Source organism: Elephantulus edwardii, unplaced genomic scaffold (genome assembly GCF_000299155.1).
Source record: "Elephantulus edwardii isolate Elephantulus edwardi_28Jun2011 unplaced genomic scaffold, EleEdw1.0 scaffold00144, whole genome shotgun sequence".
Lineage (NCBI taxonomy): Eukaryota > Metazoa > Chordata > Mammalia > Macroscelidea > Macroscelididae > Elephantulus > Elephantulus edwardii.
In genome coordinates this window covers 875,561-890,741 of record NW_006399894.1, presented here as the reverse complement: position 1 = coordinate 890,741, position 15,181 = coordinate 875,561, and the positions used below count along the sequence as shown (strand labels likewise).

The following is a 15,181-nucleotide window of genomic DNA, read 5'->3' as shown; positions in this document are numbered from 1 at the left end:
TGATATCTCATAGTTGTTTTGATTTGCATCTCTCTTAGAGCTAGGGATTTTGAACATTTCTTCATGTGCTTGTTGGCCATCTGAATGTCTTCTTTGATGAAGTGTTTTGTCTTTTTTTGCATCTCTAGCTAGGTTTATGTCTGAGTTATTTCATCTTCTGATAGGTTACTATAAATGATATTACGCTTTGTTTCCTTTTCCATTGTTTTGTTGCTGTTGTTGCCATAGAAAAATTCAACTGATTTTAGTAGACTGATTTTGTATCCCACCACTCTGCTACTAGGTCTAACAGTTTTTTGGTTGAGTCTTTAGAGTTTTCTGAATACACTATCATATTGTTCGCATATAATGATAGTTTTACCTCTTCTTTGCCAATTTGGATGCCTTTTCTTTCTCTTGCTTTCAATACAATAATGAACAGGTGGTGATAATAGGCATTCTTGTCTTAGTCGTCTTTAGTCTCTTTCCATTAAAAATCATGTTGGTTCCTGGTTTTGCAAATATACTTTTAATTATGTTGAGGAAACTTACCTCTATTCCAATTTTGTCAAGTGGTTTAATCAGAAAGGGGTGTTGGACTTTGCTGAGGGTCCTTTCTGCATCAATTGATATGAGCACATGATTCTTGTCTTTTGCTGTATTAATTTGATAATATTTTATTATGATGAGTCATCCTTCCATGCCTGTTATGAATCTCACTTGATCATAATGAATTTCTTTAATATATGTACTATGGATTCTACTGTTTTCATGATGCTTTTAAATGTTTTACGTTTCATAGTTTATTTTTGTTTCTTTTTTGCTTGTAAGTTTCATACTTTTAACTCTTAAACTTAAGTTGTGGTCCTTGAGTCATTTTTTGTATATGATGTAAGAGAGAGATCCAATATACTTTTTTTTTTGGAATATGCAAGTACATTTTTTTTAATGGTACAAGTTGCCTCAGCATCATTTGTAGACTGTTCTTTATTCACATAATGAGATCCCATTTCACAGTTAGTAGAATGGCTATAATCAAAATAACTGGAAAGAAAACAGTGACTACATATATTTATGGTGGAAAGGAAATGGTTTAGGTAGTCTGGAATTCTTTAAAAATTAAGCAAAGAATTAACATCCTAACACAAAACCCACTGTGACTAAGGTAAATCAGACTCATTGCAACTCATCATCCAGTTTCTGAGGCTATAAATCCTAATGAAGAGAGAGAGCCTCAACTTTCTCCCACAGAGCAGCTGGTGCAGTTGAACTGACAACCTGTTAGCAGCCTAACACTTATCTACTATACCACAAAGCAATTCCACTCTTAGGTATATACTCAAAAGACCCCAATGAAGATAAGTACCTGTACACAAATGTTCACAGAACTATTCACAAGTCAAAGATCAAAACCACCATAAAAAGACATTACTTAGTCATAAAAAGGAAGTATTGGCTGAAGAGTATTATATGCTGAGTGAACTAACTCAGTCCCACAAGGACAAATATTATATAAAACCACTATTGTAGAATGTGAATGAGGATCCAAGGGGAGATGGAGGCAGACAGGTGAGGATGGGGGGGGTGGAATTTGTACAATTTGGTGAGTGAAAGGGTGAGGGAAATTGGAAGAATCTGGTGTAAAAAACAATGTATTAAAATTTTTTAAATAAACTATTGGAAAATTTTTAAAAAACAAACACCACCACAAAACTATGCCACTGCTACTGCGATGAAAAAAAAAAGAAAGACAAATCCTCACCATTAAGCCAATAGGTGCAGCCAAAGTGCTTTTTTGGAGGCGAAGGTAATAAGGCTCCATCTTACATACTTTAGGCATCTTGCTAGGAGAGGCTATTCCTTGGAGAGAGACATCATGCTTAGAAAGGTGGAAGGTTGGCAAAAGAGAGGAAGATCCTCCACCAGATAGATTGACACAGTGACTGTAGCAATGGGCTCAAACTTGACAGTGATTTTGAGGATGACACAGGTAAGACAGGGTTCATATCTGTTGTTCACAGGGTTGCTATGAGGTGTATACCTAACAACAACATCATGTCAATGGCAACATTATGATAAATGGAAAAAGATTGAAATTGTCAGTTTCATCTTACTTGGATCTAAACTCAACAGCTTTGATATCAGCAGTCAGGCGATCAGGAGACATATAGGTTTAGGAAAGTTGGCTGTCAGGAACCTCTCTAAAGTCCTGAAGAGCAATGATGTCAGCTTAAAGACTAAGATACTCCTGATTCAAGCCATAGTCTTTCCAATCGCTTGCTAGTGTCTGAAAGCTGGACAGTGAATAAAGGATGACAGATTGATGATTTTGTGTTGTGATATTGGAGAACAACACTGAATATCCCATGGACTACAAAAAAAAGGGATATGTCTCAAGAAAAGTGCAGACTGTCCTTAGAAGCAAGTATGACACTTCTTTACCTCACATATTTTGAGCATGTTGTTGTGTGTCACTAAGTCGAATTAAGTCATAGGCATCCTCCCACAGATTTTCAAAGGACGATTGCCTGTCCTTCTCCCGTGCAGCAGGTAGTGGATTTGAACTGTCTGTCTTTGGGATTTCAGTGCAGCTTCGTACCCTTAGACCACTACAGCTCCCTTGGGCATGTTGTTATGAGAGGCTGTTACTTTGAAAGGGATATCATCCTTGGAAATGTGGAAGCTCAGCAAAGGAGACCCTCAACAAAATGGTTGACATGGTAATTGCAGCAATGGGCTCAAGTATGTCAGAGACCAAGAGGATGGCACAGGAGAGAGCAGAGTTCAGATCTGTTGTTCATTGGGTCACTATGAATTATACTCAAGTTGAGGACAAATAGCATTGACAGCCTATGAAACAGACCTTTGTTGTTTGTTTCTAGTCTTCATCAAGTTGGCTTGGCCTGATAAATACCAGAAGTCTCCTCACCCTGCACTGTCTAGGAAACTAGGTGGAGAGTCTCTATGGATCAGAACTCATTTTATGGTGGTGAGCCTGAGGTTTTGTGGTGGCAGTAGTTATGTTTCAGGGTATAGAAGTTTGTGATGTATACTAATTATTTTGTATCAGGAAGAATTGGATTGTTAAGAATTTACTGAGGGGAGCTCTGGTGGCCTAGTGGCAAGGAGCTGCAACTACAATCCCAGAGGCGCACGGTTCGAATCCACCAGATGCTCTGCCGGGGAAGGAGGGACAATCTCCTCCAGTACCAGTCAGATCTGATTTGATGGTACACGCACACAAAAATAATAAAATTTTTAAAAAAATAATTTACTGGAAAAGGAAACATTGCTTGCTCTTAAGTCATCCTTAAAATCTACAGCATGATCAAGTCCATCCTTGCAGCTATAGTGAGAACCCATTTTATGAGAGTCCCCAGTGCCCTCAACTGCTTGTCTATACTTCACCAACCATGTTTTTCTTCTTCTATGAATGCTGCTCTATCCTGAGCCAACCTCACCATCTCTGACACATCTGACCTCATTGCCACAATAACTGTTAATCCATCTCATGCAGAGTCTTTTTCTCCTGTGTTGACCCTCTACACTTCCAAGCTTGATGTCTTTCTCCAAGGACTGGCCCTTCCTGACAACATGCCCAAAGTATGTGAGACGGAGTTTTAAAATCCTTCCCTCCAAGAAGCAATCTAAGTTTCACCATCTCCAGACCTGTCTGTTCTCTTGGCAGTCCATGTTATGTTCAATACTCTTCTCCAAAACCACAACTCAAAGGCATCAATTCTTCTTCTGTCATCCTGAGTCATTATCCAGCTCTCAGATGCATAGGAAGAAATTCAGAAGATCATGGCCAGGATCAGGTGCACCTTAGTGTGCCTTAGTTTGTAAAGTGACTTTATTGCTCTTTAGCTATCTGGAAAGGTCCTTGAGAGCAGATGTTCCCACAGAAACTTGTCTGTTGATTTCCTGACTGATGGTACCAAGTATATTGATTGTGGATCTGAGAAAGATGAAATTATCAACCTCAATCTTTCCTCCATCTGTCATGATACTCCCAGTGTTTTCATGAAGTTGAGATGAAATCCATATTGAAGGCTGCAGTCCTTGACCTTCTGCAATAAAAGCTTCAAGTCCTCCTTAGTTTCAACAAACAAGGTTATAATCTCCATAATTCAAGTTGTTGAGGAGTCTTCCTCCAACTCTAATGCCACATTCACCTTCATGAAGTCCAGCCTCTTGAATGATCTGTTCTGAATATAGATTGAAAAGATATAGAGAAGGGCATCCCTGACAATTCCTTCTTTGATTTTTAAAAATTTCTCCATCATTTTTATTAATATTTTTTATCATTCATGTCCTTTCTTTATTTTGAACCGTACCGAGTTTCCTTGTTCTGCTGGGAACAGCTTTCTGGTCTCAGTGTAGGTTCACATGAGCACAATCACATGTTCTGGGATTCTCATTCTTCTTAATGTGAGCCACAGTTTGTTGTGAATCACACAGCTAAATGCCTTTGAATAGATGATAAAACACAAATAGACATTCTTCTGGCATTCTGCTCTCAGTCAAGATCATTCTGACATTGGCAATGATATTATTCCTAGTACCATGGCCTCTTCTGAACCCAGGTTGTATTTCTGACAGTTTTCTCTTGATATATGGTCCTAGTCATTTTTGGATAATCTTGTCAAGAAACTCTAGCACTCATGACTTAAGAGGTGTTTTAACCCAGTAGCAGAGCTCTGTTGCACTATATTGGTTTACAGTAAATTGTGAAGTTGATGTTATTATGTACTCTCCAGTCAAAACCGACTCATAGCTGACCTTCCAGCCAATATTCTGAGGCAGTAAATCAGAATGGCAGAGATTGCCCATTTTTTCCCTGCTAAGCGGTTAGTTCCAAGATTTGAAGGCGGGCTTGACCACGAGCTTCTGGGATTTGTAGTTATTCGTACCTGCAGGGTATAGGTGTCCTCTGAGAGACTCTCTGTTACCAGCGGCGCTGTGTCGCAGCTCCCTCCTTCTGCGTTATGCAGATGACACAATCCTGCTTGCTAAAACTGAGGAGGACCTGAGGTGCTTGCTGCAGAAGGTCAAGGACTGCAGCCTTCAATATGGATTGAAGCTCAAGGTCAAGAAAACAAAGATTCTCACCACTGGGTAGATTGGCAGCATCATGATGGATGGTGAAGAGATTGAGATTGTTGACAGCTTTAGTTTGCTTGGCTCCACAGTCAACAACACTCTTGGCACAAGCAGCGAGGAAATTAAAAAATGAATTGCATTGGGAAAGTCTGCTGTCAGAGACCTCTCCAAGGTACTGAGGAACAACGATGTCAGTCTGGAGAGTAAGGTGCGCCTGATACAGACCATGGTCTTTGCCATTACTTGCTATGCTTCAGAGAGCAGGACAATGACTAGGGATGATGGAAGGTGAGTTGATGCCTTTGAGCTTTGGTGCTGGAGAAGAGTACTGAATATATCATGACTGCTAGGACGAGTTCATCCTGGAGAGTGTGAAGCCAGGCAAGGATTCTGAAGCTTCGTCTGACATACTTTGGACATGCTGCAAGGAGGGACCAGTCCTTGAAGAGGGCTGTCATGCTTGGGAGGGTGGAGGGACGGCACAGGAGAGGAAGACCCTCGATGAGATGGATTGATTCAGTCACTGGGGTAATCGGGATAGGCGTGCCGGAGACAGAGAGATTGGCAAGGAATAGAGCAGAGTTGTACATAAGGTTGCTATGAGTCGCACGCGACTCGACGGCACATAACAATAACAAGCGGTTGATGGACTTAAATTCACTGCCTTTGGGCTTGGGCTGACAGTCCAACGCCTTACCACCAGCCACCAGAGCACCCATTTTTATGGGGAAGCCACACTGAAGGAGACACCGAGGCGGTTTTGTTTGGGTTTATTTTGCTGAGATCTTTTATCTCTAACGAGAGCAGTTCGCACTTCCAGCGCCCAGGATACTGTACAGCTGGAGCATGCGCACTTCCAGTCAGCTGCACCGACGGACAAGCACCTCCAAGCGCGGCCGCACCCTCGTCACGTGAGGGCGCGTGCCACCGTCTTAGTGTAGGGGAAACAACGGGATCGACACAGAGCTCCAAGGGACTGCTGCGTCCTTACAAAGCTGATTGTTTCCTTGTTTCTCTTGTTCGTCTCTTTAAACTTCTTTAACGTCCCATACCAGCTATATCTTCCTTCTATATAGTATGCTGTCTTTTAATGTATAAGCCACACACCCCCATCTGAAAGTGTTTGCTTCCACAGCCCGCGTCCCCGCCCTAGGGGTTGCAACCATTCCACACTTGTCAGGGGGGCGTCTGGTTTAGAGCGGCTTTTGTCCAGAGCGGTTTTGGACAGTTGTTCCTGACGCCCTGGACATTTTAGGGTTTGCAGTTATGGCAGTGCCCCGCAGCGCTGGGCTTGCTGGCCTTGCTCGAGGTGAAGTGCGATCTCGGCTGCCCCACTGTGCTGATCCCCCCCCCGGACGTGTGCATAGTGTGGCCTGGTAAGTCAGGCGCCTCTGGTTCCTGCAGGGCGGTGTGATGGTGCCAAGGGGCTCAGGTGAGGGTGTCCGCGTTGGGGTGTAGGGCCAGAGGCCCCATGGTGATGCTGGCGAGGCGACAGGGCCAGGGCTGTAGGACTGGCTGGAGGTCACCTTCCTGCCAGGAAGTGGAAGAACATAGGGCAAGTTGGCTATGGGAAGGACCGAGGGAGGAGGAGCGGGTGGGGACCGAGTCAGTCTTTGGTCTCGGGAGGAGTGCCCACCGCTGCTTTCCTGCATGGGCGGATGCATCGGCTTTGACAGTAGGTGTGTGGCTGACCCGGAGGGAATGGGAAACTGTCAAACAGGCAGTTGTCCCGGGGATCGTACCCTGCTTGCGGTGCTGCGCCAGCGTGACCTGCTAGAGTTCCTTCCAACACCGTGTGAAAGTAGGTGGCATTAGCTCCACACTGCCCTTGCAGGAACAGGTTTGGGCCCATGCTCACTTCTCCCTTATGTCAGAGGCAAAACTGGAATTCAGTTGGTGTCTGTCTGCCTCCAGAACGCAGGCTACAGCCGTGACACCTTCCCCCTCAGGAGGGACATCTTTTTCACGTTCCTGAAGACACTTGGGAAAGGGAAGAAAGCGAGTTAATAGGAGCCAAGCCTGTGAGAAGAGGGCATTCGTTGACTGAGGCAGGTCTGCAAGCTTACAAGGGGAACAAGCCGAGTGGAAATAAGGGCCTTGATGTGTAATTGTAAAACCATGAGAGTTCAAGGACCTGATGGTGATTGGGGAGTCCAGACTGGTCTTCAGGGTTAGCTTCCTAGTTGTTAGGTGCCATGGGTTCGACTTCGACAGCAGCTCCATGAACAGATCTGAACCTTATCTGGACCTTAGTGATAGTGGAGAGTTGTCCTGTCTGGCACTAACCTCACAATCTCTGTCGTGCTCAAGCCCATGGTGGTGTCACTCTGTCAGTCTATCTTGTGGAGAGTTTTTCTTTCTTTCAGTGACCTTTCCCAGCTTGATATCTCTTCCCAGGAATTGGTTCCTCCTGGAAATACGCTCAAAGTAGGTGAGACAAAGTTTCACCATCCTTGCCTCCAAGGATCGCTCTGGCTGCACTTCCTTCAAGGCAGATTTGTTTGTTCTTTTGGCAGTTTATGGTATGTTCAACACTATTCTCCAGAACCACAATTCAAAGGCATTGGTTCTTTTTCAGTCTTCCTTATTCATTGCTCAACTTCCAGGTGCATCAGAAACTATTGAAAAGACCATGGCTTGGGTCAGGCACACTTTAGGCTTTAAACTGATATCTTTGCTCTTTAACCCTTTGGAGAGCTCTTGACAGCAGAGTTTCCCAGTGCAATGCCTTTTGATTTGATTGTTACCACAGATGTTGATTGTAGATCCAAGAGAAGTTAAATCATTGATTTCAGTCAACTCTCCACCTATCACTATAGTCCAGTCATGAAGATTTTTATTTTCTTGGTATTGAGATGTAATCCATATTGAAGACTGTAGTCTTTGATCTTCTAGAGTAAGTGTGTCAAGTCTTCTTCACTTTTGACAAGGAAGGTTGTGTCATCTGCATAATACAGGTTGTTGATAAGTCTTCCTTCAATGCTGATGCCACATTCCTAAAGTCAGCATCTTGAAAAAATATGCTCAGCATACAGATTGAATAGGTATGGAGAAAGGATACAACCCTGAGGGACCCATGTTCTGATTTTAAACCATGTAGTTTCCCTTGTTGTGTTATTACAGTAGTTTCTTGGTCTGTGTATAGGTTTTTCATGCACACAAGTAGCTAGGGGGTCATAACTGGGCTTTGAGTTAGTTTGTTAGTGATAAGGATCATAATGGTCATTAATCTTCAGCAGTCCTGTGAAATGGATTCAGGGCACAGGACACACTAGGGAGAGGTCACTGTTAAGTCTGTGGGTTTCCAATTCAGCTAAGTCACAAACCAGTAATGTGAGAAGGTGAACAGGAAGTCTACCTCTTACAGGTGTAATGGTGATGGAATTGGTAGGCCAGGGAAGATTTTTGCCTCTTCCTTGCATTCTAGAAAACTTAGAAGAGATAGTAGGACTCAGAAACTAGGTTAAGAACCTCTGGACTAGAGTTTAACCAGGATAGAGGAAACCCTGATGATGCAGTGATTAAATCCTATGTTATTGATCAGAGGGTTGGTTTTAACCCACCCAGCAGGATCTCAGGGGAAAAACCTGGATGCCTGCCCTATATACAGTCAAGAAAACCCATGTCTCTGTGTGTGTGTGTGTGTGTGTACGTCAGTGCTCAACTGACAACTACTTGCCAAAAGTTTGATATTTTGAACTTACCCAGAAGCATCTGGATGACAAGTTCAAAACCTTGAGTAATTCTGCTCTGCACACACAAGGTCATTGCTTGTTAGCACTGGCAACGAACAATGAATTGATTTTTTTTTTTATGAAGACTATTGCTCCTAATTTTCTTTTTCTTGCCTAAATGTCAGGACTTTGAACTGAAGTTGAATGTGATTCTCATGCCTGAGTCGTTTGGAAATAGCCTTGCACAGTGCCATCTAGGTAGGGCGATGGAACTGTGATTCGGCTAAACAACAAGGTCAGTACTGATGTTCCTCATATAAATAAAAATTGGCCATATGCTTCTTTCATATAGATAACTTGCTAGAATGATCTTTTTAAAAAGTAAAATTATGCTAAAACTTTTGTTGCTATGTACAGTTGAGTTAAAACCACCTGATAGCTGACCCTTCAGTGGGTTTTCAGACGCCGTCAGTTGCACGAGAGATGATTGCCCATGCTGTCTCTTGCCGAGCAGCTGGTGGATTCAAACAGCATGGCTTTGAGTTGGCAACACAGCTCCTTACCACTAGGCATTTGTAATAATTTTTCGGGTACCATTCAAGTGGTATTAGTTATAGTCACAGTGTTGTGCAAACTTTACCATTGTCTGTTTCCGAAACTTCACCTCAAACAGAAACTCTGGGCCCATTCACTTCTCCTGATTAACTGATAATGCCCCTGGTAACTTCTAATCTACTTTTTGTCTGTATAGATGTACATATGTTTCTTTTTTTCCCTTTGTGCCTTTTTTCATCTCTCTGACCCATGAGGCTACTGGGGCCATCCATTCTTCAGAACTCTGCCCTCTTGGTGTCTGGGATAACACTTTGAATTTACCTTCTGCTCTCTGCCTAATTTGTTACCTCAGACCCATACTCTGTCCTTCATCATCACCTACTGGTGGTATCTGGGGAATGCAGTCAGATCATGACCATTCTCAAAGTGGTATGAGCACTTAATAGCTGATGGTCTCCCCTCCGCTTACAGGCTGTGTGCTAACTTCTGCCAACTGCACAAGAAAGATGGGCAATCTCCTCCCATGCAATTTCCCCCTCCTTCTATTTCCCCTTCAACTGTAATCTCTTTTTGACACAGAAGCCAGAAGGATACTTTTCAAATATGGTCAGATGCTGTGTGTCTCCTCCTGCTCTTATCTCCTACTCCTGGCCCTCCTCCTCCAGACCCTCTCAAGCTACCCAGTTCTTCTCTACTTGGGGCCTGGCACCATGTATTGAGGCATCTGCCTCTCCTAGGGTGTGGAAGACACTGACTGTTTAGTCAGTGAGGCTCCTCTCTGTAGGTCTGGTAGTGCACCAATGTAGGAACCTTTTTGCCATGTGTATCACTTATTAGCTAGCGGTCTTTCCCTCCACTTACAGGCTGTGTGCTGGCTCCCAGGCAGCATGAATGCCATCGTTGCACTCTGTCACTTCTGCGAACTGCATGGCCCCCGAACTCTCTTTTGTACTGAAGTCCTCCATGCTCCACTCCCCCAAGGGGCCAGGAGTGGAGACAAACCTGACCAGGGTGAACAAGCTGAGGAGGAAGAAGGTGGCATTCAGATGAGTAGTCGCATCCGTTCCCTTAGCCCAGCAGAAGGAGCCAGTGCTGAAGCCAGCAGCCCAGGGCCCAAAAAGTCTGACATGTGTGAGGCAAGTGTCTTCTTGGTTTCCAAAGTATTTATTTTGTTGGAGGTGCTGTGCTTATGTTTCTGCTGCTAACATCCTGACATGAAGTACTTGGACAGCCAAAAATGCTACGGAGGTAAAATGGACCAGAGTCCTGGTGCCAGGAACAGTGTGAGGCCTGATGGGAGGGCATGCTTTTGGGGTGGTGGGCACAGACCAGGCACATTCAGTGGGCCTTTTCATGTACAGCCCACACTCTCTGCCAGGTCTCAGATTTCATCAACCCATCCTCCTTAGAGTATCCCCACCCTGGAGCCTTCTTGGCATCACTTTGTGAGGTCTGGGAAGCGAAATGTCAGTTCTTTCAGGTCCAGGTGATGTAAGGCTGTCACTACCATGTGGAATGGAGACCCAGCATGTTCTGCTGAGTTGCTGATCCCAAGTTGAGATTCAGTGTGCAGGAAATTGGCTATTGGAGAGGCCTAGTGGGGAAGAGGTGAAAGGCAAGGGAGATCATCAGAGGGGCTTGGAGTCTTGCACACAAGACTTGTTTTGGTGCATCTGGTACATAGCCCATTGGTAAGGCTGCCTGCAGGAAGCTATGTATGTTCCTTGCTTGACTCTTTGTCACCTGCTGGTGTCTGTATCAGGAACAGAGGCTTAGGTGGCAAGGTGTGCAAAGTACTGTGTTTCATAGTGGTGACCCTGGACTTGCCATTCAGCATCTCAGAGCCTCAGTTTCCCTCCTCTTAAGTGAAGATTCTTACTATATCTGTCTTTGGGTGATGCCTTGGCTTCTTGTTGCTGTTACATGCTGTCACGTTGATTAAAACCCAGTGAACAACAGATGAGAACCTTGCCTAGGATTAGATGAGATTATATACAATACCTGGTACATAAGTGCTCCGTAAACATTTCTTACTAATAAGCCTACCAGTTTATTTCATCAACATTTAAATTGACAGGTAAGTGTAAAGTATAGCAACTAGTTACTTTTATATAAAAAGATTGCATTTTCTGAATTTATATTTGCATAAAGCTAAAATCTATTGCCAGGCAGCCAACTAACTGACTTTCTTTTCCTCCTGTGGGCAGGGCTGCAGGTCCCTTGCTGTAGGGCATCCAGGGTATATCAGTCACGACAAGGAGACCTCCATCAAATACGTCAGCCACCAGCACCCTAACCACCCCCAGCTCTTCAGCATTGTCCGCCAGGCCTGTGTGCGAAGCCTGAGCTGTGAGGTCAGCACCTTTGATGTGGGAGATTGTCTATATAGGAATCCCCCTCAGAATAAACCCTGTCAGAAAGCAGGTTTTCTGCTTGGTTATTGGCTTTTTACTTTTAAACACCGAAATTTTATTATTAGTTCATTTTCATTGGACATATTTCTAGTATGTGTATTTCACTGCCATCTGTAGCGTAACCTTCTAGAAAGTCTTGATCCTCACTGTGAACTTCCAGTGGTCAGGTGGTAGTGGAGAGGTAGATCAACTTGTTCCTGAACTCTGGCTGCTGGTGTGAGTACAAGTCTTAGCTTTCTTGGAGAATTTTTGTCTCTTTGCCACAAAGAACTCACAGTTAAGTTACTAAAATGTCTTGTCCCTGGTATTCACTTCATCAGAGAGATCCTGCTGCCCTCACTTCCAGGCCTCATTTACTGTGTCTGTGTGCTTGCCCTTCTCCTTTCCATTTCTTGGCATAGTCTGTGAGGAGCTGGGCTGCTAACCTCCTCCAAATAGAGAAGTGACTGTTATAATAGGCTATTACAATATGTTAGTAATAGATTATTAACAAAGTATGTAAAATTAAAAACATTTATTTCATCGTATTAAAAATAAAGTACATAAAATTTCATTATATGGATTGTACAGTAGCTATTTTTACTTTCTTGGTTCTTAAGTATATTCCAAGTGGTCAAACTTGAGCCCAAGGTAGAAGTAATGGTTGTATAGAATTTGGTGGGGGGTATGGGGTTCAAGAGAGAAAGAATGAATCAACTTTACCTGCATTTTATAAAAGCAAATGTGCCAGGCCTTCAGAAAGTGATCACAGGAGCAGTTAATGCATGATTTCCCCTTCCTGCCTTCTCTCCTCATTCTTCCTGGCAGTGCATGGAGCGAATTAGTTCATAGAGAAAATGAGTGGACCCCTGTCCCTGAAGCAGAAGAGGACAGCTGCCTCACACTTCTCTCTTCCTAGGTCTGCCCTGGACGTGAAGGCCCCATCTTCTTTGGAGATGAACAACATGGTTTTGTATTCAGCCACACCTTCTTTATCAAAGACAGCCTAGCCAGGGGCTTCCAGCGCTGGTACAGCATCATTGTCATCATGATGGACCGCATCTATCTCATCAACTCCTGGCCCTTTCTGCTTGGGAAGATTCGTGGCATAATCGATGAGCTCCAGGGCAAGGCCCTCAAGGTGATGCTGATAAGGGTGAGGCCTGCTGAGCTGAGGGCACAGCAGTGATGATCTCTCTGCTCAGGAGCGGAGTGTGTGTCCCAGGCAGTTTTATTTCTGCTAGTCTTGAACTGCTGCTCTTCTTAAGTTGTCATCTCTTAGCTTCATAGTTGGGACTGCATGACCCAGTTAGTCAACCCCTGCTTATTTTCTTGGTCTCTTGTTGTCATGGTTCTTACTCAGCTCTCATTTCTTTACTGATGATGTCAATTACATCTTTCATTCTCAGCAGATTACAGCCACAAGAGTTTGTTTTTCACGCTGTGTCCATTGCAGGATTCCAGGAGGATCTGTTTATTATAGTCATCCAGACAGATAGGCAGCTCTGGTAGCCCATTCCACAGGGAGTTTCACTGCTATCCCCAAAGTGGTGCCTCTCTGTAAGTATGAATTCAATAGTGGCTCCATGGGAGAAAAATGGGCAATCTCCTCCTGTGTAATTTATAACCTCAGCTGTGAGTTGGCATTGAGTCAAATAGGGCAGTGGTTGCCTTGAATGCTGCTCATTTGCCTGTTGGAGGAAATCGGAGTACTTAACTGGCGGGCCTTACTCTCACCTCATTGACCAGAACTAGTCATATGTCTCATCCCACACTAGGCACAGAGATTCTACTGTGTCTTGAGGAGGGGATTCGAAATTCTTGGAGAACAGCACTTATGGCTGCCTCAGCATGTTACCTGAGTGCCATCATGAATCAGAGGAGGGAGAGAGTGCACAAGAAAGGTGTCTTTGGTTCCTCACTCAAGTGACCCTTACACTAGCTAGGAAAGCCAAAGAATTTCTGGTGGCAGTTTCTGTAATTTGCACCTAGAGCCTGTAGTACTCCTGAAGTTGGCTGCCTGGCTTTGTTTTGAGAGGGTGCATTCCCTGCCGTTGCTTTCCAGGTGTTTGAGGCGGAGCAGTTTGGATGTCCACAGCGAGCCCAGAGGATGAACACAGCTTTCACACCATTCCTGCATCAGAGGAATGGCAATGCAGCCCGATCACTAACATCTTTGACCAGTGATGACAACTTGTGGGCATGTCTTCACACCTCCTTTGCTTGGTAAGAACATTTTAGAATGAGTGTGAGAATGTTGTGTTGGATGGATAATGCTATAAACATGGTGGTATTACATTAGAAGAGTATGTGAGCTCCTGTCAGGGCCTTTGTGGAAGAACTCTGTGTTAGGCAAGCATGGGCAAGCTGTCTTTCATTTTTCGTAGGCTTTCTTCTCTGGGTTATGGAAAATTGTTACGTAGACCTTATTTCCCAGTGATGTAAAAGAATTGATGCTCCCAAACCAAGACCAATTATTCTTACCTCTTTTTATTTTTTCTTATGTGATAAAAAGAATTTATTGGGAGAAAAAAAGGAAATATCTTTTTTTTACTTTTTATTTTATATTAGTTTGCTTATAAAGTTCATATATATTGTGTTTCATAGTATCCTTCCTTCATATTCACATTGTGTTTCATACCATCATTCCCATTCATTATATTTTATGAAATTAATCAACATTGTCTTTCTAGATCCCCATCAGATTTTTTCCATCTTCTTTACCCACTCTTCCCTTCATCTATCAAATTGTGTGACTCTATCATTTCCCCTCACCCATCCTCAGCCTTTTGTTCCTCCCCTCCCCTCCTTGGATCCTCATACATGTTTACACTGTTTATCCAGATGAGACTGAGTTAGTTCACTCAGCATAATGCTCTCCAGTCCCTCCCAAGTTATTTAGTAATCATTAGTAAGCAAATTAGTAATCATTTAGTAAGCAAAATCATTGCTCCTGAGTGCTGCATAGTATTCCATTGTGTGAATGTACAGTAATTTCTCAATCTGTTCAGTTGTAGTTGGACAGTTGAGCTGTTTAAAAAGGAAATACCTTTTAAAAAACAAAACGAAATTTTTTTTAAAAAAAGGAAATATATTAATTTTTTTTTCCTCTTTCAAGGCAAACAATTTTGTGAAGTGGCAAAAAAAAAACCACGTTTTTTAATTCTCTTTTTAAAGACCACAGTAAACATTTCTCTCATATCGTTTGTGGGTCAAAAATGTAAGTGACAGAGTTGGCCGATTCTGACAGGAGTGTCTCAGAGTGTTTTTTTAATTAAATTTTATTAGTTTTAATGAACATTTACAGAGATTTTGGGTATTCATTCATTCATTGTTGCACTGTTTTCTCCACCCTCATCCCCAGTTCGTTCTTCTTCCCCAGCCCCATGTCTGTTTTAATTGTCCAATTGACACAGTGCTTGTCAAAGCCAGTTCTGATTAATCTCCTTTGTCAGTGTGTCCCTTGCCATTCCCTAT

At 43.2% G+C, this 15,181-nt stretch overlaps 1 protein-coding gene across 1 annotated transcript in view; it reads left to right on the top strand.

Moving 5' to 3' along the window:
• The first annotated feature begins 10,198 nt into the window (after window positions 1-10,198).
• The window catches only part of FLCN (folliculin), a 26,670-nt gene continuing 21,687 nt past the window's right edge, over window positions 10,199-15,181 (top strand). The window contains exons 1-4 of the mRNA XM_006894470.1: window positions 10,199-10,447; window positions 11,519-11,665; window positions 12,624-12,845; window positions 13,770-13,930. Coding sequence (XP_006894532.1) covers window positions 10,199-10,447; window positions 11,519-11,665; window positions 12,624-12,845; window positions 13,770-13,930 — 779 coding nt within the window. The remainder of the gene's footprint in view (window positions 10,448-11,518; window positions 11,666-12,623; window positions 12,846-13,769; window positions 13,931-15,181) is intronic.